The sequence below is a fragment of the Chiloscyllium plagiosum genome, chromosome 16, assembly GCF_004010195.1.
Source record: "Chiloscyllium plagiosum isolate BGI_BamShark_2017 chromosome 16, ASM401019v2, whole genome shotgun sequence".
Lineage (NCBI taxonomy): Eukaryota > Metazoa > Chordata > Chondrichthyes > Orectolobiformes > Hemiscylliidae > Chiloscyllium > Chiloscyllium plagiosum.
Window position 1 is genome coordinate 24,627,898 of NC_057725.1, and position 21,573 is coordinate 24,649,470.

Genomic DNA, 21,573 nt, shown 5'->3' on the forward strand with positions numbered 1-21,573 from the left:
ATCCATTATCAAGGACTTTATAGTGGAGCATTTAGAAAGCAGTAGCAGAATCAGACAGAGTCAGCATGGATTTATGAAGGGAAAATCATGCTTGACAAGTCTGTTGGATTTCATGAAGATGTAACTTGTTGTGTTGACAAGGGGGAGCTAGTCAATGTGGTATATTTCTGCTTTCAGAAACCATTTGACAAAGTCCTGCATAAGAGAATATTGTGTAAGGTTAAAGCACATGGGATTGGGAAAAGTGTATTGAGATGGATAGAAACTGGTTGGCAGAGAGGAAACAAAGAGCAGGAATTAATGGGTCCTTTCAAAATTGGTAGGCAGTAACTTGTAGGGTGCCACAGAGATTGTGCTAGGACCCCAGCTACTCATAAATATATTAATAACTTGGATGAAATAACAAAATGTAACATCTCAAGTTTGCGGATGATACCACGTTGGGCGGGAGGGTGAACTGTGACAGGATGCAGAGATCTTTCAGCATGATCTGGATAGGTTGGGTGATTGGACAAATCAATGGCAAATACAGTATAATTTGGATAAGTGCAAGGTTATTCACTTTGGAAGCAAAAACAAGAAAGTGGATTACTACCTGAATGGTTGTAAACTGGGAGAGGGGAGTGTGCAATGGGACCTGGGTGTTCTTTGCACCAGTTGCTGAAGGTAAGCATGCAGGTGCAGCAGGCAGTAAGGAAAGCAAATGGTATGTTGGCCTTCATTGTGAGAGGTTTCGAGTACAGGAGCAGAGATATGTTGTTGCAGTTATACAGGGCCTTGGGGAGGCCACGTCTAGAATATTGTGTGCAGTTTTGGTCTCCTTTTCTGAGGAAGGATGCTGTTGCTTTCGACGGAGTGCAGAGAAGGTTAACCAGGCTGATTCCAGGAATGGCAGGACTGACGTATGAGGAGAGATTGACCAGGTTAGGATTGTGTTTGCTGGAGTTCAGACGAGTGAGGGGTTGGGAGGATCTCATAGAGACTTATAAAATTTTAACATGACTAGACAGGGTAAATGCAGGGAGGATGTTCCCAGTGGCGGGTGTGTCCAGAACCAGAGGTCACAGTCTGATGGTTCGGGGTGGATCATTTAGTTTGGCGATGAGGAGACATTTCTTCACCCAAAGAGTGGTGGGCTTGTGGAACGTATTGCCACAGGAAGTAGTTGATGCCAAAACATTGAATGTATTCAAGGAATGGTTAGATATAGCACTTGGGGCAAATGGGACCAAAGGTTATGGGGAGAAAGCAGGATTAGTATATTGAGTTGGACAATCAGCCATGATTGTGATGAATGGCAGAGCAGGCTCGAAGGGCCAAGTGGCCTCCTTCTGCTCCTACCTTCTATGTTTCTATGTTTCAAACATACCTAAAGTTTGAAAGTAATTTTGATAGGTGGATAAGGGCATTAAAAATAGATCAAATATATGATGCTCTTAGAGAGGTGACTTTTTTGGAGAAGTTCAAAGACTCACTTCCTGAAGTAACGAGAATTCATGTGGAAATTCACAGAGGTAAGACTGCAAGATAGGCAGCAAAAATGCCAGATGACTATGTGCTTGTTCACAAATCAAAATTTGGCTTCTGATGTCAATTTCAATCTGTGAAGGATAGAAATTGGGGAAAAGAGAAATCCTCAGCTGGTCAGGAAAAAGGAGATCTCATTGAAGATAATAAAAATAGTTTACCATAGAGTAAAAAGGAAACCCATGAGAGGGAAAGAGAAGTAAAAAAGCTGAGGTGTTTTCACTGTAATAATGTAGGCCACATGAAGTCAAAGTGTTGATGGTTTAGAAAAAGCACTGGGAAGATGGATGTGGGAAAACAGGATAAGTCAGTGAGGTTTGTTGAAGTGGTAAAGGAGAGCACAGTGGAATCTGAAAAGCTGCAAAAGAATGTACAACCCAGTCAGGGGTTTGTCGAGAAGAAAGTGCCAGATCTCTTTCAAGAATTTACTTGTGCGGGTAAGGTTCACTCATGTATGCCAGGAAGAGTAGATTAAGAAGTTAAGACTGACTGGAGCAAGTCAGTCTTTGATGGGGAGAGATGAGAAGATACATAATTTGGAACGAATACTGCCAGAAAAGGTGGTAATATGTGGAATTCATGGTAAGAAGAATTGTGTTCCATTATATAACGTGAGGTTGGACAGTCTGATGTAATTTGGTGTAGTGAATGATAGAGAAATTCTTGGTTCCAGGAATACAGTTTATTCTTGGTAATGATATAGCTCGATCACAGGTGGGAGGGATGCCTACTGTGGTTGAAAACCCACTGGAAAATCAGGCAACTGAGATGTTATAGGAAGTATATTCTGGGATTTTTCATGACTGTATTGCAACAAGATCACAAAGCCATAGGTTGAAACAGGAGGTAAAATCAAAGAATAAAGATAAGGAATGAAGTCCAATTATCAGAAACTATGTTTCATTAAATGGTTGAGAAAGAAGCAAGAACAGGTGGAGGATGGAGTGGATATTTTTAGTTCAGAGAAATTAATTGAGTTACAATAAAAAGATGAAAAACTAAAGCAGTTGTACCAAAAATCATAGAAGAAGAATCTAAGTGTACCCGAGAATGTTATTATCTTAAAAATAAAGTCTTAATGAGGAAACGGAGACCATCATATATTCAGGTGGATGAAAAATATGCAGAAGTTCATCAAGTTATATTGCCAAGGGGTTATAGAAAGGAGGTATTGCGGGTAGCACATGAATTACCGGTAAGAGGTCATTTGGGAGTAAGGAAAACTCAAGCCAAAATCCAAAAATGTTTTTGTTGGCCTGAACTGCGTAAGGATGTGGTTGCATTTTGTTAAATGTGCACTACATATCAGGTACTTGGGAAAACCTCAGGCAGTGATAAAACCAGCATCCTTAATATCTGTTCCCACATTTGACCAACCTTTTACAAGAGTCATAATTGATTGCGTAGGATCCACACCTAAAACAAAAAGTGGGACTGGGTGTAGGTTTGCTCGCTGAGCTGCAAGGTTCATTTCCAGACGTTTCGTCACCCTACTAGGTAACATCTTCAGTGGGCCTCCGGGCGAAGCACTGTTGATAATTCCTGCTTTCTATATATATGTTTGGGTTTCTTTGGGTTGGTAATGTAATTTCCTGTGGTGACATCATTTCCTGTGATGATGTCATTTCCTGATATTTTTCTCAGGGGGTGATAAATGGGGTCTAACTCGATGTGTTTGTTGATAAGAGTTCCAGTTGGAATGCCATACTTCTAGGAATTCTTGTGCATGTCTCTGTTTGGTTTGTCCTAGGATGGATGTGTTGACCCAGTCGAAGTGGTGTCCTTCCACATCTGTATGTAAGGATACTAATGAGAGAGGGTCATGTCATTTTGTGGCTAGTTGATGTTCATGTATCCTGGCGGCTAGTTTTCTGCCTATTTGTCCAATGTAGTGTTTGTTACAGTCCTTGCATGGTATTTTCTTCTCAAATCTTCTCAAAACTTGCCAAAAAGTGGGAATCAGTATTTGTCGACCATAATGCATGTGTCTACTAACTGTCTAGAGGCCATTCCATTATGCAGTATCATGGCTAAAAGGATTGTAGAAGGATTATGTAAAGTTTTCACTAGGGCGGCACGGTGGCACAGTGCTTCACAGTGCCAGAGACCCAGGTTCAATTCCTGCCTCGGGCAACTGTCTGTGTGGAGTTTGCACATTCTCCCTGTGTCTGCATGGGTTTCCTCCGGGTGCTCCGGTTTCTTCCCACAATCCAAAGATGTGCAGGTTAGGTGAATTGGCCATGCTAAATTGCCCACAGTGTTAGGTGAAGGGGTAAATGTAGGGGAATGGATCTTGGTGGGTTGCTCCTCGGAGGGTTGGTGTGGACTTGTTGGGCTGAAGGGCCTGTTTCCACACCGTAAGTAATCTAATTTAATCTAGATATGGACTGCCCAGAAAAATACAATCAAATCATGAATCAAAATTTACATCAAAGTTATTCCAGGAAGTTATGGATAGTTTGGGAATAAAATAATTCAAATCCACTGCGTACCATCTAGAATCACAGGGAACATTACAACAGTGTCATTAAACTTTAAAGACCATGTTGAGAGCTTATAGTCAAGACAATCCAGAGGATTGGGATAAAGGAATACCATTTGTAGTGCTTTTTCAATTAGGGATGCACCTAATGAATCAATTAAATTCAGTCCATTTAAATTAGTTTTTGGGCATGAGGTGAGAGGACCACTGAAATTAATTAAAGAGAAATTGATAAGTCAGAGATGACATATTTTGATTGATTTATTTATTGTTGTCATGTACTGATACACAGTGAGAAGTGTTGTTTTGTGTGCTATAGAAGCAGATCGTACTATACAAAGTGCATCACAGTAGCAGAACAGTGTGCAGAATACAGTATTACAGCTGCACAGAAGGTGCAGAGGGAGAGAAAGAGTTCAGAATTAACATTTGAGAGGTCCATTCAAAAGTCTGATAATGGTGGGGATGAAGCTATTCTTGAATCTGTTTGCACGTGTATTCAAACTTTTACATCTTCTGCCTGGAATAGGGTGGAAGAGAATATAACCAGAATGAGTCTTTGATTCCATGATTAGTGGGACTTTGATTATGTTAAAAATCAGACAACACCAGGTTATAGTCTTCATCAGGTGTAAATCGCAAAACTGCATGAATCCATGTAAGATTCTGTAAACCCATTTTTTTAGATTAGAATCAGTCTGACCATTGTGCCACAGACAGCATCACAGGGCAGCTCACACCTTCAATACATTATCTGGGCTGACATGACATCAATTGTTAAAGTTCACTTGAGAATGGTAACTTTTTAAAAAATGCTTTGCGATTTACATATGAAAGAACTGAAACCAACATGATCATTCTAAAAGATGAGAGACTTAACAAACAAACCAGGTCTTTTTCAATATATAATTTAAGTTACATCACACTGTAAACTTTGCTATAAATTCTATGTCTTACAATCTTAATTCTCCACAACCACCTGATGAAGGAGCAGTGCTCTGAAAGCTAGTCCTTCCCAATAAACCTGTTGGACTATAACCTGGTGTTGTGTGATTTTTAACTTTATACACCCAAGACCAAAACACTGGCATCTCCAAATTTTGATTATATTGGTTGTTTTCCCAAGGTAGCAGGACGTTTAGATGGAATTAATGGATGGAAGATTTGTTTAAGCGATTGAACGTATGCTCAAAGAAAATATAATCAACGTAAGTTGCAGCAAATGGAGCTAACTCATAGATATGGTGCCAAAACTAGATGTTATCCAACGATTATATGTAGACTTTCAAAAAAGTCAGTGTAGTTACAAAATCTTATTCCTATCCTATTCCATGTTTGGAAGACTATATTGAGAAGATGGGACAAACAACTTATATTTCTAAGTTGGACTTACTGATGATACTGGCAGGTACCTTTATCCGAAAGAGGAAAGGAAATTTCGGCTTTCATGTGATCGAAGGAATGAACCAGTTTAAAGTCATGCCATTTGTTACAAAAAATGTGCCTGCCACATTTCAAAGACTAACCAATAAAGTAATTTCTGGTGATTTTTACCCGCGTATGGAAGGAACATTTGAAGCATTTATTGAAATTCTTTGATTGACTTCAGAAGACTGGCTTGGTAATCAACTGGCTAAGAGTGAGTTCACAAAAGCCCAGATCACTTTCTTGAGCCATGGTCAATAGTCAGATGGCCTCATGGGATGTGAAAACAAAGGTTATTAGGAAGTTTCCCATACTATCAACAAAGAGAGAAGTACTGTGATTCCCAGGATTGAGTGCTTTTTAATCGGATGTGGGTACTGACTTTTTGCAGTGTGGATGCTGCACTGACTGACTTGTTGAAGAAGTACAGAAAGTTTCAGTGGATGGAGGAATGTCAGAAAGCATTTGATAATCTAAAAGTTTGTTAATCACCGCTGCAGTGTTAACCACACCTAATTATGCAAAGCCATTCAAGTTGGCAATCAATCTGAGCGATGTGGGTGTCGATGCTGTACTCTTGCAAGAAGATGATGAGAAGATAAAAAGACTTTTTGGGTATTTTTCCAGAAAATTGAATAATCATCAACAGAAATATTCCACAATTAAGAAGGAGACATTGAGCTTGGCAATATTTCTATTGCTAGTAATATGTCTGAGCCAATTTGATATACTAACCGTTCCTGAAGAAGGGCTCATGCCCGAAACGTCGATTCTCCTGCTCCTTGGATGCTGCCTGACCTGCTGCGCTTTTCCAGCAACACATTTCCAGCTCTGATCTCCAGCATCTGCAGTCCTCACTTTCTCCTATACTAACCATAACCTATTACAATTTTTGGAAAAAATTAAGGTTAAAAGTTCCACACTCTTTAGATGGAGCTTATTATTACAGCAATTCAATTTGAAAATTATCCATGTGGCAGGATGAGAGATCATAATTATCAACACGCTGTCGCAACTTTGGTGAAGAAAGATAGAGGTATTCGATGGCAGGACAAAATGAACTGTAAGAGTGAATGTTTGCATGCTTGGAATCAATGTAATATACATGTATTGTAGTGCACTAATAGTGTAAAACTCAAGGTTTTAAAAAGTGTATATTGATGTATACTGATGGTTCATTTGCTTTTAAGGGGGAGGTGTGACAACACCGTGGCTTTAAGAAGTGTACTTTTGTCTAGGTCTTTTTTAAAATGAAGGAAGGTTGAGATCAGAGGTGACAATCGGTCTGCTCCAAAGCCAATAAGATAAACAGCTGGTAAGGCCTTAGGGTATTGTTTTTCTAAGGTTGGAACAGTAGAAGCAGCCCGAATGGATGGGGTCAATTTCCCTCAGAGCCAGGATCTTTAGTTTTAGTTTTTTCAGTAGCAGTTTCTGGGGTCTTAAAGCTGAGTTTGGAAGATGTTGTACATCTCTCCCTGCTACTCTCTCTCTCACAGAATTTTCTCCTGCAATCTTTCTTCCGAGATTGGAGAATTGCCTGTGATACTATCTATTTTACTGAATTTTGCCTTTTGCCAAGGGTGTATTTATGGGCTGTTATTATATTGAAACAGTTAAATAATAGTAGTTAATAGATATATTATTTTGTTAAGAAATTTGAAATAGTTACAGTTAAGCCAATTATTTTATTTTTATTTTGATTGTATTTTAATGGTAGTGTAAAAATAAAGTGTGTTTTCCTTAACATCGAATACTTTGACCAATGTAATTGCATCTGGAACAATACACTTACCTTTAAAATAAGAAGAGATTAGGGTCTAGACTATTTTCTGAATATATTTGGAGGAGGCTTGATCTGGTTTATAATAAGGGCCATGACCCTTCAATTGCAGGCACACTGAGTCATCGAAGTTCCAAGGACTTTGCTTGGCAGCAGAGTTAAAATTGAGGCCTACATTTTTGCAAACATAGATGAGAATAATTTATTTCATATTAATTTTTCAAATGCAAGCGATATGTTAATACAGCTTCTTTCTAGAAAAAAAATAGCAGATGTATGTAATTCAGCCCTTTGAACCTGCTCCACCATTCAATAAGATGATGTCTGATTATTCGCCCTAGTACCCTGTTTCTGCTTTTTCCCATACTATTTGAACCCTTTAGCCCTAAGAACTAATTAATAGAAGACTAACTCCAGAAAATCAGCATTATTCACTCAGCATCCTGAAGGAATGGCGAAAAAGCCAACTGTAAATTTCAACAGTTGTTTGACAGTTTGCAAAAAAATAGTTGGATTCCTATACTATGGAGTAACAATTGTTTTGAACGATTCTATATACAAGTGCAGTAGGAAATGGCCTTGCCTTCAAAAAATGTTTCAGTCAACATCCGAAAACAAATGCTTGATCATTATCTAGCCAGTTCAGAAGTCATGGTGCAATCAAAACATGAACTCCATTTCTCTCTCCACAGATGCTGCCCGACCTGTTGAATTTCTCCAGCACATTCTATTTTTAATCTAGTCATTATTACCTCACTGTCTGTTGAATTTTGTTTTGAGTGAATTGACTGTGATGTTTTCTGCTGTAATATAAAGACTAATATATTTTAAAAAGATTGAATTTCCTAGTGAACAAATGGAAAGAATCATAAAAGTATGGTGCTGGAAAAGCACAGCAGGTCAGGCAGCATCCGAGGAGCAGGAAAGTCAATGTTTCGGGCATAAGACCTTCCCCGAAATGTCGACTCTCTTTCTCGGTTGCTGCCCGACCTGCTGTGCTTTTCCAGCGCCATGCTTTTCGACTCTGATCTCCAGCATTTGCAGTCTTCTCTTTCTGCCAATGGAAAGAATCATGCCAAAGATGGCTCATTAAGAGTTTTACTCGAACAAACAAATTAAAATCAACATCAACTAACCATTCTTTAGGAGGTGACTAATACAGAAAAATGCACTTCCTTCATTAACTTTTTATATTTTGTGTTCATATGTTATATCACACTCTCAGAAATATAGCTTTGTAGACTTAAGTCCAAAATTCTCCTGAATATTCCAGTCAACTCCTTTCTTCCTGTTTCATCAGGGTAAGTTTTCCATTCTCTTTTTGAAAGTTCCTTCACTTAATCTTTGAGTATTATCATACTGATTTCCGCAGCAGAATACATTTTGACAACTCCTTAGTTTTTAAGTCTCTGCAAGTCCCATCTCTTCACACAAGGAAGTAGTTTTCACTGGCATTCTAGTTGGTAGCTAAAACAAAAACAGTTTTTATTTTTATTGACACAGAAACCACTGTTTACAATCTTCCTGTCCAAGTCTTTGTATGCAGCAAGACCAGCTGACCTGCTTGATGTCCAGGTGTGAAAACTGCACTTGGCTTCTATGGGTTTTGACCTTGGCCTCATGGCAACTAAATTATGTAGGTTTCCATTCTTTGGAGTTCAATATGATTTCACTATGTTCCATTTTATCTTCAACTGAAAGAAATTTTTTAAGCCCAAACCATCTACAAAAGTCTCACTAGAACCTACACTATAATCATATTCAAACTTATTAGCTGTAAGGTATTTTGGTGCATTACACGGCTGTTTATGCTATTAAACTCAAAGCCTTGTCTTTTGGTTATGAGTGGTAATTTTAGGGGGTGGGGGAATTATTTTAATTAAAAAATAATTGACTTGGATATATTATACTATGATGTGTCAACAAATCTTTACACATATTGTGTGCACATTTGGAGTGGCACAGTGGCTCAGAGGTTAGCCCAGCTGCCTCACAATGTCAAGGAACTGGGTTCAATTCCACCCATTGGGTGACTGTGTGGAGTTCGCACATTCTCCCAGTATCTGCATGGGTCCCCTTTGGGTGTTCCAGTTTCCCCCTACAGTCCAAAGATATACATGCTAGGTGGATTAGCCATAGGAAATGCAGGTATTGCATGGGATGCACTTTGGAAGGTCATTGTGGACTCAATGGGCCAAATGGCCTGCTTCTACACTGTAGGGATTCTATATCTTTATGACTGCTACAGAATCAACAGAAGGCAAAGTTTACATAGCCATTTTGTTTTAATTGGGTGAACATATCTTCTAAAAATGATGGAGTGAAGAATTTCAAATAAATTCACTAAGCATTATACATTTGTATTCCATAGTATGATTTCATAGATTGAGTAGTTAATTCACTAAAATATAGAGCATTTACCTTTCTGAAATCATTAGGTTTTGTAAACCACAGCAAAATATTGGAGCCTTTTATGTTTTCTTTCTGCTTATGACACTTCACAAAGATCCAGATGGATACCTTGCATTGCACAGTGTAGTCGGTGAAATTTGAAGACAGATTATTTTTGTGACTGATGTAGACACTAATCAGTAAGAGATGAAGTCAAAAGGAGTCAATGGAAGGGCAACAGCTATATAGTGTGCACTACAGCACATGTCAAACCTTGGGAGGTGTTTTGCTGTCAAAAGATTGTCAGATTCAAGTTGAGTAAAACTTTCTCAACAGAAATAGCATCAAGAAAGTCTAATAGGTGTGACTTCAATAATTATCCCTTGCTAACAGCGTCTTATATTTTAACCCCTTTAGTTGGAAAACTTGATCGATGAACTGCGAGCTGTTATCAAGAAGTACAATAGTCAACTCTCAAAACTTGGCCCACAGTTACAGGCTGAAGAGGAATGGCAAAGTGCCCTTGTGTCCCGGACTATGAATAGGTTTCCAGCAAACACCACTCTCCCAAAAGGCCTGCAGCTGAAAGTAGGTGTCACTTATCTCAATGCTTTATAAACAATGTTATAATGTTCAATTTTCCCTTTAAGTTATGCTTCACATTGAACAAAAATGTGACTCATATATCCACCAAGGAGTCACCATATGTTTATTTAATAATCTGTCTGAATTAAACCATTCATGTCTGACTGTTATTGCTATCCACTTGGTCCTGTAATCTCAATCAGGAAGTAAAGACCTGCTTTAATGAATTACTTATCTGCATTTCTTGGGAATCCAGGAGTAGCTCAAATACTTTTAAAAGTTTCAACATGTAGACAAATACAACAGTCATTTTGAACACTCCAGATCCCACAAATACCAATGTCTAGACAATTGTTATTAATTGAGGTAATAATATCTAATACTTATTATTCTGACATGACTTAAATTACACACTCTTTAATATAAAATTATTGAGTGGCAGTTTATTCCCAGATTATGGCCAGATTTGGGAATGCTGATCTTCTATCTTCAACTTCCCTGAACATCTAAATTTGTTAACTGACTGTTTCAGCTGTATTCTGGGTGCCTCTCTATATTATAAACTGTGTTGGTTGCTTATATGCATTGATCCAGTTTTTATAGTTCTGCACAAAGCTTATGAATTTTCCAAACCTTTTCCTTATATGCACTGTTCTGTTTCTTAATCTCATGAATACATTGTATCTTACCTAGTGGCAGAGAAGACATGAAAATCTCTTCCTAAATATTGATTCATTTAACATGTTGTTAATGCTCTTGTTTGAGAATCTGCAGCTTCCTTAGTTAATGGCATCCAAGCTGTGCATTAACCATTGCCCCATACACCAGACCCTACAAGATGTTATGTGACATCATTAGTCCTTGCTTTTAATGAGAAAAGACATTTTAGGTAAACACTTTTTCCATGGCAGTACATTACAAATCAACAAATAACCTCCTATCAGTCATGAACTGCCCAGGTTTTAAATCCCTGTGTCTTTTCAAGGTGTAAGAATACTTGCTAAGGGGAAGGTTTTCTTTTGTTTGTGCTACGAAAGCAGATAAAACACAATTAGCGATTAGTTGTCATTACCAGCCTGAGGCAGTGTTTCCCTCTTCTCAGCATGTCACCAATCAGATTTGGATGATTCAGGCCTAGAACCTGTTTAGAGTGCATGCCCATTCCCCTTCCCCCCTGCCACATATTGGACCACAGAATTGAATAATTCCTTTCTTGTCTGTGGCATCCTGAAGCTGCCCTGGAAAATGACAACAGGAAGGCAGTGAAAACTGAGCTGCAATACTTACCCAGTAAACAGACACATAATTCGAATGTAAGCAATCAACCTAAAATGCACGGACACAGACAGAGGAGTGTATTTGACCTCCTGCTTTATTTGTTTTGTTTTTGCTTCCAAATTAGTGACTTGTCAGGGAGTGTTTGATTTACTCATATTACTCTTTTCATTGCAGGCATATCTGTGGGACAGGTTCAAAAAGTTTGTTCACTTTGTCAGTTTGGTTTGTAAATGGTCATTGCAAGTGACATGACGGAAACATTTAGCAAGACACATGGACCACAAATAAAAACAAACTGCCTTTGGTAAAATTTTGAAATCAGAAAATAGGAGGAAAACCTGCTTCTAAATGTCTTTTGTCTTGCTTTTGTTTGATGCTGCAGTTCTACTATTTTCTTTTTATATTAGGATGTGGTCAATATTAGAGTACATAAGTCCAGCATTTTTGTGCCTCATTCCTATGTGCTTTTTCAACAGATAGTCATTAAATGTGTACTGCACCCACACTCCAGACCTCACATTCCAGACTTCACCTTTTTACTGACAGGAAATAATCTGTAAAAATAAGAATAATTTATTTTCTGATTAGTATGTACATTTCAGACAGTGCACCTGCACTGCTTGTTATATGTCACCAGGTTTTGTTAATAATGTAATATTTTATATATTCTATGCAATCCTTAATCTTTGGCTTTGGAAGCCAAATTTTGCCCTAATTTTAGGGAATCTAAGATTAGATTAACCCAAAAACAACTTTAATAGCATTATCATGGACAAGAGGAAGAGGTGAATATAATTTTACTATTGTCCTCTTCCATGCATAGCAGGGATAACTTTTAAAAAGACCTTATCCATTTTGCACTTTGATAGGCGTGTATAGTGGTGTACTGGTGTATTTCCCCAAAGTCTTTAAAAAAAGCCCATTGTTCACTTTATGTGAAAGTAAAAATTTACTTTAAACAGCAAATTAATACATCCAAACTCCAGAGTGAAGGAAAGGTTATCACAACATACACACGTACACACACAAAGAAAAAAAAGGAGTGAATACAATTATTAATTTCTCAAAGATTGAAGATATTGACATTAATTCACATGAATTGGATGTGAGTAATCAATGTCCAGTGAGTTCTGATAGTTGCCTAGTCAGGCAGTATTTCTAAGAATGAATTCATATGCGAGTGAATTCAGTTGAAAACACAGAGTATAATTCTTGCAGTTGGTGTTCTTGGGACACAATTGTAGTGTCCCTACCTCTGAGCCAGGAGGCTTCAATCAAGTTCCACTTGGTTCAGAGATGCCATCATAACATCTCTGAACAGATTGATTAGAAAATATCTATAATTCTTGTGGACTGAAATTGAGTTCACTTTTCAGACGAAATGCAGAGGTCTCCCTAGAAATCAAGATTTCAAAAGAGGTTGAGACTAACAACACATTGTTAGCCAAGCCTGGAGTTGATATGTTGTTTTCTATCTTGATGATAAAAGTAGGTTGAGCAAAGAGGCCAAACATGTAGAATTAAAACAATACAAAAAAACACAATTTTTTTTTGACTGGTGTTCCTCAATGAGTCCCCATGATTAAGTAAATGACATTGATGCACTGAGTGTGTTGTAGCAAATACCAGTGAGGAGCATTAGCACCAAATTAGGCATAATGATTTTAATAGTTTTCCTTTAAAGTGAACCCAGTTGAAGAAGACACATTCTCTGTGGCTCCTTTGAGTGGGTTTGGTGAAAATGACTGCACAATGCAAGGGTGACATTCCAGAAGGAGGATGAGTTAGCTTTTGTTCACTGAAAGTTTCTAGAAAGTTCATTCTGTGTCTGATAACCATCTTAAATCCAACAACTGTCCATTTAGAAAAATAATGAACAAGGGAATATACGTTGCTCTTTTTTTAAAAAAAATCTTCATCCTTTCTGGGCATTACAAATACCTTTAACATAATAAAATGCTTCACAGGAGCATTCTAAAATACACCATGTGGTAAAACAACATGAGATAATGATTACATGAGATGATTAAAAGCTTAGACAAAGAGATAGGTTTTCTAAGCAGTATTTTAAAAGTGCTGAGGGATGTAAAGTAGTGTTGGGAGAGAATTCCAGTGCTTATAGTTTAAGCAACTGAAAGCACAGTCACCAATGAATAAGCAATTAAAACAGATGTTGAAGGGGCCAGAATTAAATGTGTGCCTCAGATGGTTATAGAACTCGTTCAGATTACATATATGTGGAAGAGCCAGACAGTAATCAGGGATTTGAGATTGGTCTAACCTAGGGAATTAACACAAGACAAACCTCATGAACAAGGAAGTTGTAACTTGGCTTGAAGGCACTAGATTTGTAAAAAGGAAATAAAGCTAATTAATGATGGTGGATGAGCAGTGGAATGGCACCAATTAATTGAAAAGCAGATTTTCAGTCACTGCTCAGATTCATAAAAGTTTTGAGGATGAATCAAAGGGCTGCTAGTGCTCCAAGAAGGCTTATTGACTTTAAACAAACAAAGGAATTATTGCAGCATAAATGCCACCTCAATAAAATCCTTAAGTTTTATTTACGATATTTGGATTTGTGTATTGTAGGAACATATCCCTGAATGGCCTCACAATAGTTTCTTGAAGTTCTGACAATTAGTAGTAGTAATTTCCTTATGCTTTCTCACTGCAGAGGCATACATCTGAAGGGTTAACAAAGTCCACTTCGCAGTAACCCGTTATTGGATTAAATGTGGCCATGCCCCAACTCTCATTCTGTTTAAAAGCATGATTATCATATAGAACAAAGGCTTACAAAATTGAAAGGAAACATAGTCCAGAGGGAAAGCGATGGACAAGTAGCATATTTACTCCTGGTCATTGCTACGGGAAACATTTGACATAGATGGAGGTGGCACTGAAGCGAAAATGATCATTATCGTCAACCCCCATCAAAATGGAAACTCTAACAAGATTAGAAATTGGTTATTTTATTCAGTGAATTGAAACAAATTATTTTGGGGTTCAAGGTGTTTGTCTAGTTTTTTTCACTATTGGATTTAGAAGTCTTAAGAATATCCACTTTGTATCTGTTGAGTGATAGAAAACATGGACAAATAATCTAAGTAACAAAGAGTGATGGACTTCACAATGTGTCAAATTTCTCATTATCTCAAAGGAAAGACCTCAATAAAAATTCTAGAAGACTTGATCTAGTTAGTATTGCAGGTTATTGCTGACCTGAATACTGAAACCAAACTGAACTGAATTAGGTAGGATTCAGTAAATGCCAGCAACACTTGGGGCAAATTGTAGTTTGCAAGATGTGATGGAAATGGAAATGCAACTAATTCTCTATTTACAAGCCAATGAATCAGTAAAATGCATTTATCATTAATTTTCTCCATCATCTCCCAAGACAGATGGATGACATACAAGTATCACATCTAATTAATAAAAATATCTTTATTCAATTACTGTTTACTTTTATTAAACTTAATAGTTCTTCTGATTATATCTTACAAGTTTAGGGTTTTGACATATGCATGGCCTGCAGTGTTTCACTAATAATATTGTCCTCTGACCTATGTGGTTTGTATTTGCTGAAAGTGTCTGAAAATACTGAAATTGGGAATGAAGTTAAACTTTTGTGACAGAAACCGAGTGCTTGAGCAGAGCAAAGTTCCCATTGTTAATGTCCAACTGTGTTGCTTTTCTCCAGATTTTAAACACCACATTTGTGTTTACTTTGCCCATCCTGTGGATAAAATGCCATAGTCTGCTTTCTCACAATATTTGCAATTTTACAGTAAATTTCCCATATATCTGTTACACTTACATTTTAGCTGCTGTTGAACTCCCTGCGTCAGCACAGTGTCAGTCAATTGACTGCAAGATACACGATTGGCTGGTCACCATATGTTAATGATTTATTATCCTTCACATTGATAGTATTGGGCCCTACTCAATTTTGAGCTACAAAAACTGATCCATCTACCTAGCTAGATGCCCTAGCCTGATCCAATTGTTAGTTGTCAGAAAGTCAATGCTTCAAGCTCCACCATTATTGGATTTAGGATACTTGAGAATATCCACATTAATATCCATATCTTCTACAAACCCACCGACTCCCACAGCTACCTGGATTACACCTCTTCCCACCCTACCTCTTGCAAAAATGCCATCCCGTATTCCCAATTCCTCCGCCTCCGCCGTATCTGCTCCCAGGAGGAGCGGTTCCACCATGGAACACACCAGATGGCCTCCTTCTTTAGAGACCGCAATTTCCCTTCCCACGTCCCACCTCCTTACTCCTACACTTCCTATCCACCACCACAGAAGTCAGTCTTGAATGCAGCATATTCCTGACTGTGTGTTATTGGATTTATTCCAATCCACCAAACATATTCCGGATTATATCATGTCATACTGTGTGACACATCCTACCCCAGGTATTCTCTCACGTGTCACACCTTTCACTCAGTGTAATCATAGAGTCACTCAGACAAACAGCATAGAAACAGGCCCTTCAGCCCACCATGTCTGTGCTGACCAACAGACACCAAACTAAACTAATCCCATTTACTTGCACTTGGTCCAGAGCCTATTATACTCTGGCAATTTGGTCTTAGAAATGCCAGCCATGGGGAAGAGATTCTCACAATCTACACTGTCCGTGCCTCTCATAATTTTGTACATGTCAGTCAGAACCCCCTCAGCCTTCTCTGCTCCAGGGAAAACAAATCCAGCCTATCCAGTCTCTCCTCATAACTGAGACTTTCCATTCCAGGCAACTTCCTGGTGAATGTCCTCTGCCTCTCCTCCAGTTCAATCACATTCTTCCTATAGTATGGTGACCAGAACTGTGCTCTGTAGCCTAACCAATGTCTTATAAAATTGTAACAAGACGTCCTTGCTCCTATATTCCACTCCCCAGCTAAACAAGGCCTTCATCCCATTTTCTGGATCAGTGGTGCTGGATTCCTGATGAAGGGCTTTTGCCCGAAACGTCGATTTTGCCTGTCCTCGGATGCTGCCTGAATTGCTGTGCTCTTCCAGCACCACTGATCCAGAATCTGGTTTCCAGCATCTGCAGTCATTGTTTTTACCTTACCTAATATCCACATTAAATCTGTTGATTTAAAAATAATGGAGTGATCAAATTCACATGTTAAATTTCTCATTGTCTCAAAGGAAAGACCTCAATAAAAAATCTAGAAGACTTGGTCTGTTTTATTTAGTATTGCATTTGATCATGTTATCTATACAACCACTTCACTCTGTTGAGAAGCTGTTGTTGCATTTTCCAAAGTATTGGCTTTCTGATACCTCTTGGATAGATGTAAACAACCTTTACAAAAAAAAAGATCTGGAGAAAGAAGCAATGGTTTATGTTGAGGTTTGTCCTGAGCAGCTCTGATGTAGGTCTTGGTGTTCTATGGGCTGTTCTCTGAGACACACTGAGTCAAACATCAACTGTGCCTGGAGGATCATCAGCTGATTGAAAGATGCTCTTTGGCCTTCCCAAAGCCTGTTGGTCTTCCAGTGCAAAGAGTTGTCCTCAATCAAATGTTCCAAACTGGTACATTTCCATGGTCTAGGACTATGTGCTGAGGGATGCTCGAAAGCTTGGGACAGTCACTGCAAAGGCACAATGGGAAAAGGTCATTGTCCAAAGTCTTTCAGCAATAATGTACTGAGCAACTGAAAATTTATAGAACCCCTTGAGCTGGATGTCGTGAAATAATTAAAAAACCATCATTGGATAAGAATGAGCATAGATAGTTAATCTTGCAAATTTTGAAATTGAAATGAGGCACCAGAGAGTGTCAAATGTTCAGCTGAGAAAAGTGCGTGTTTTATTGTATCTTCTATATCATTTGAAATACTTTGTATTGTACATTTTAATGTTTGGCAAAAATATTCCTTTGGTACTAATAGGAATAACCATTTTTCTTCAAATAATCAACAAAAACAACTCATTTCACATTTATGAGATCTTGCTCTGCACAAATTCCCTATTGTGTTTGCCTACCATAGCAATAGCTATTGCAATTTACAATCTATTGGCTGTCAGTGTGTATTGACATGCTACATAAAAAAGTTTTGAGATTAACCATTACAATTCAAAAATATACAAAAGGCAATTCATTTCAGGCTAACTTCTGTTTAACATATCTTCCAGTCTGCGAAGAATCCTTGCCTTACAGCAATTACACTCTTATTAATCACAAGTTGTATTCATCTACTGCCTTAAATGGGACGGGTAACTTAAATAACTTCGCTTTTGCAGAGGAATGTTCAGGAAAATAACTCTGACCCATAAATATAACAGCACACCCTCTGACAAATCACAACTAATGCCTTTAGAGATCCAGTCAGAGGATTATAATAGCTGGACATTCAGCCCTTCCACTTGATTTTCTACTGAGTTTGATCTGTACCTCCCTCTACCCAGCCATCTTAATGCCATAAGTCTTAATACCTTCCCATAACAAATATTTATTGGTTTACTCAACTAACACCTCATCTGTGTGATTAGATTAGGGTAGATTAGGTTATCTACACAGTGTTCCGAAGAGTAACCAACGCATAACCATTTCCCTCTGACTAATGCACCTAACACTATGGGCAATTTAGCAAGGTCAGTTCATCTAACCTGCACATCTTTGGACTGTGGGAGGAAACCGGAGCACCTGGAGGAAACCCACGCAGACACAGGGAGAATATGCAAACTCCATACAGACAGTCACCTACGTGGGAATCGAACCCGGGTCCCTGACGCAGTGTGTTCTCAGATGGATGCACAAGTCTCTAAGCTACTATTTTGAAGATGACTAGGAGAATTCTTCCCAGAGTCCAAACTTTACCTTTCAGAGAGATCAGGTTATCTAGCTATTAACTCATTGATTTTTATGAGAGCTTGCTCTGCACAAACTAAATACTGCATTCCTCTCCATGATTACTGACTACACTTTAAAAGATGTATTTCAATGACAATGAACATATTTTAGAATGCCCAGGAGTTAGTGAAAAATACTAGATAAGTGCAGATGGTATTTACCTTGGTAAGTATCATTGATGAAAATGTGTTGCTGGAAAAGCGCAGCAGGTCAGGCAGCATCCAAGGAACAGGAGAATCGACGTTTTGGGCATAAGCCCTTCTTCAGAAACGTCGATTCCCCTGTTCCTTGGATGCTGCCTGACCTGCTGCGCTTTTCCAGCAACACATTTTCAGCTCTGATCTCCAGCATCTGCAGTCCTCACTTTCTCCTCTAAGTATCATTGACAAATGGGTGAACTAAACCTTCTGTACAAATCTCTGCATTATGTGTTGGTGTAAATACTAAAAACAAAAGGAAATATTACATTCTCAAAATGTTATAAAGCAGTCAAGAAAATGACACACTGAAGCTGGAAAATATCTATTAACTTCAATCCTTTTGGTTTGATTCCTTCATTAGGTGTATCGGAATGGTCAGAGCACTGGAGAAGTTCTCATCTATATTAACATGAAGGCCATAGAGAAAGAGTCAGGAAATGACAAATTCATGATGGAAAGAGTAAGTAGTGTTTTTTTTTGCTGGAGAAAAGAAACATTTTAAAAAGTATAAAAATAATAATAATAATTTTCATTTAACCAAACTTACAGCAATTTTTACTTATTTAGTCATCTGGAAAACAGACAGGTCTGGATTCATTGCTGGGATATATTCTACCTTATGTTACACTCCACTGAAGTCAACAAAATTACATTCAACATAGTGTAAACAACTGTACTACACCATTCCGAGTTCCCCACTAAAACAAAAGCCACCTTTTCAAACTTTGTTTAGCCTCAATTGTTAGTCAACAGTTCCATACTTCTGAAATTGGTTTGTTTCATGTCAATCAATAAAAAGCTGAGAAGTCACACTAGCCACATGCTCCCAATACAATAGGAAACACATTTCATTGGTCTTCATATCCTCTCAGCATACTTAGGTTACTCCCCTATGACATCTACTCAAAAACATGCCTTGATAAATAATTACATATGATTCACTTATACGTGATGTCCTCCAGAAATATTTAAATAATTTAAAGTTTTAAATTTGTGGAACAATAAAAAAATGATGGCAATTTTAAGATCTAAATTATTTCTGTTTCAACTATGCTTCCATTTTTGACTGTTTGTATGGGAAAGTAAGGCTCCAAAAGTAGCTGACCTTGGTAAATTAAAAATTACAGATTGGTAACAGCACATTTAGCTCATTGTGCATTTACCAACTCAAGAATAATTCAGCTAATCCTATTCCCTCACCATTCTCATGAGCTTGGTAATTCTTTTCATCAAATAATAATCCTTTTGAAAGCTATTGTTGAATCTGCTACCAATACTCTTATACAGTCTATTCCAGATCTTAACCATTTGCTGAGTAAAAGTGGCTTTCCTCACATCCCTTTAGACTGTTTCGCCAATTACCTTAAATTGGTGGCTGTTTTAAAATGGTTTCTCACCAATTACGAAGTCCCAAAATATTAAACCTCCATCAAATTTCTACTCAACTTTCTTTTTCAGAAGAACAACAATCCCAGATCCTTCAGTCTTTCATTCCAGGAGCCATTCTCATGTCTATTTTCCTTATCGTCTGTAACCATTTCATATCGTTCCCAAAACACTGATGCCCAGAATTGGAAATAATACATTTCAACCGTTCACTATAATTTCCACGCTATAAGACTCATTACTCCAGCAACCCAAAATGCTTTATTAACCAGCCCTGCAACTTTTATGTCGACATAACCACTCTTTCTTTTCTGAAATAAAATCCTGCTGCTTTTGCATCCTGTTTAGAAATGGGTATTGGTATTTGTCTCTAATTGCAATCGGGGTTTTACCAACTGTGTTAGAAACCCAATTTGCATATTTAACTCACTGCTCGCTCATTTGTGGAGCTGCCTCATTATTGCTTCGGGTGTTCATGGAGCTCATCAATTACTTAGCCACCCGTTATTCAGACTAGAAACCAACGACTGGTCGGTTAGTGGCCCCGAATCTTCATTTTTTTTCTCTTTGTACGTACATTAGTTTTGAAGGGAAACAAAAACAATAGAGGGCAAGTGTAATGCGGGCAACTGATGATTGTAGTGAACAATATGCAGTCTGTCACCAGTGCAGGAGTAGGGGTCAGACCAATGCTAATACAGTTGCACCACCTGCTGGTTAAAAAGTCTGTGTTCTGGTTTGGTTTCTTACATGATAAACAATTCAATTATTCACACTTGCCGAACACTCTTTTGAACTTAATTAATATGTTAGAATTCCACTTGCACAAGATCTGAAACTATTTTTTTCAAATCATTCTTTCCTTTACGATCCTGTCCTAGTTGCTACAGATGATTTGTCAACGGCTCCAGTGCTCATCCGGCTATCACGCTTCAGGTCTCAACCTTAGTCCTACGCGGTTGTTTGATGAAAATGGGCAAGAAATAAAAAATCCCCTTTTCCTTGAAAATGATCAAAAGGTTTGGGTGTCTTACGGAGAAGACTACAGGTAAAATGAAAATGCACTTGCTATCTCTGTGATCTCAGGCTGACCTTCCTTGTTGGTTATCTTGTGGGAAAGGAACCATCCCAGGTAATAACTGTTTCACTTCATCCCTGGGATTTTTTTTCCCTTTCTGAGGTTTTGTCTCCAGACATACCTGGGGAGTGTGACATCTCTGTCTGACTAGCTTTATCTATAAAGCTCTGTCATAGTTTCTGATGTCTGTTTGTCAGCACCGCGAGAAGGAATTTTTCATGTTTGAACAGTCACCTTAATGATGGCAGATGGAAACACTCCAGGGGGTACAGCCCATCATCTTGTCGTCGTTGTGGGCTGTTCTGACCTGGTCCCCAGCATTCGTGTTTTGTCCACTTTTAAGCTGAAATGGACAGTAATTGAAAAGTACCTTAAGTGAATTTTATCAAACCCTCTGACAACGCAGTCCCCGCTGTTTGTGCTGCTCCCAATACTGTCTTAACCTCTTATGTACCAGTGACAAAAACAAAATAGAATGAAAAATAGATAGGACTTCCATTCCCTGTGGGTTTTTTTTTCTCTGAAGTGAGGGACAGAAGTACAACAATGTGTTT

At 38.1% G+C, this 21,573-nt stretch overlaps 1 protein-coding gene across 3 annotated transcripts in view; it reads left to right on the forward strand.

Annotated features, from left to right (window-relative positions):
• LOC122557702 (doublecortin domain-containing protein 1-like) overlaps positions 1-21,573 on the forward strand; it is a 544,701-nt gene that overhangs the window by 236,409 nt on the left and 286,719 nt on the right. For all 3 annotated transcript variants that reach the window (XM_043705576.1, XM_043705578.1, XM_043705577.1), the window contains 3 exons: positions 10,023-10,193; positions 18,917-19,015; positions 20,823-20,989. In XM_043705576.1, coding sequence (XP_043561511.1) covers positions 10,023-10,193; positions 18,917-19,015; positions 20,823-20,989 — 437 coding nt within the window. The remainder of the gene's footprint in view (positions 1-10,022; positions 10,194-18,916; positions 19,016-20,822; positions 20,990-21,573) is intronic.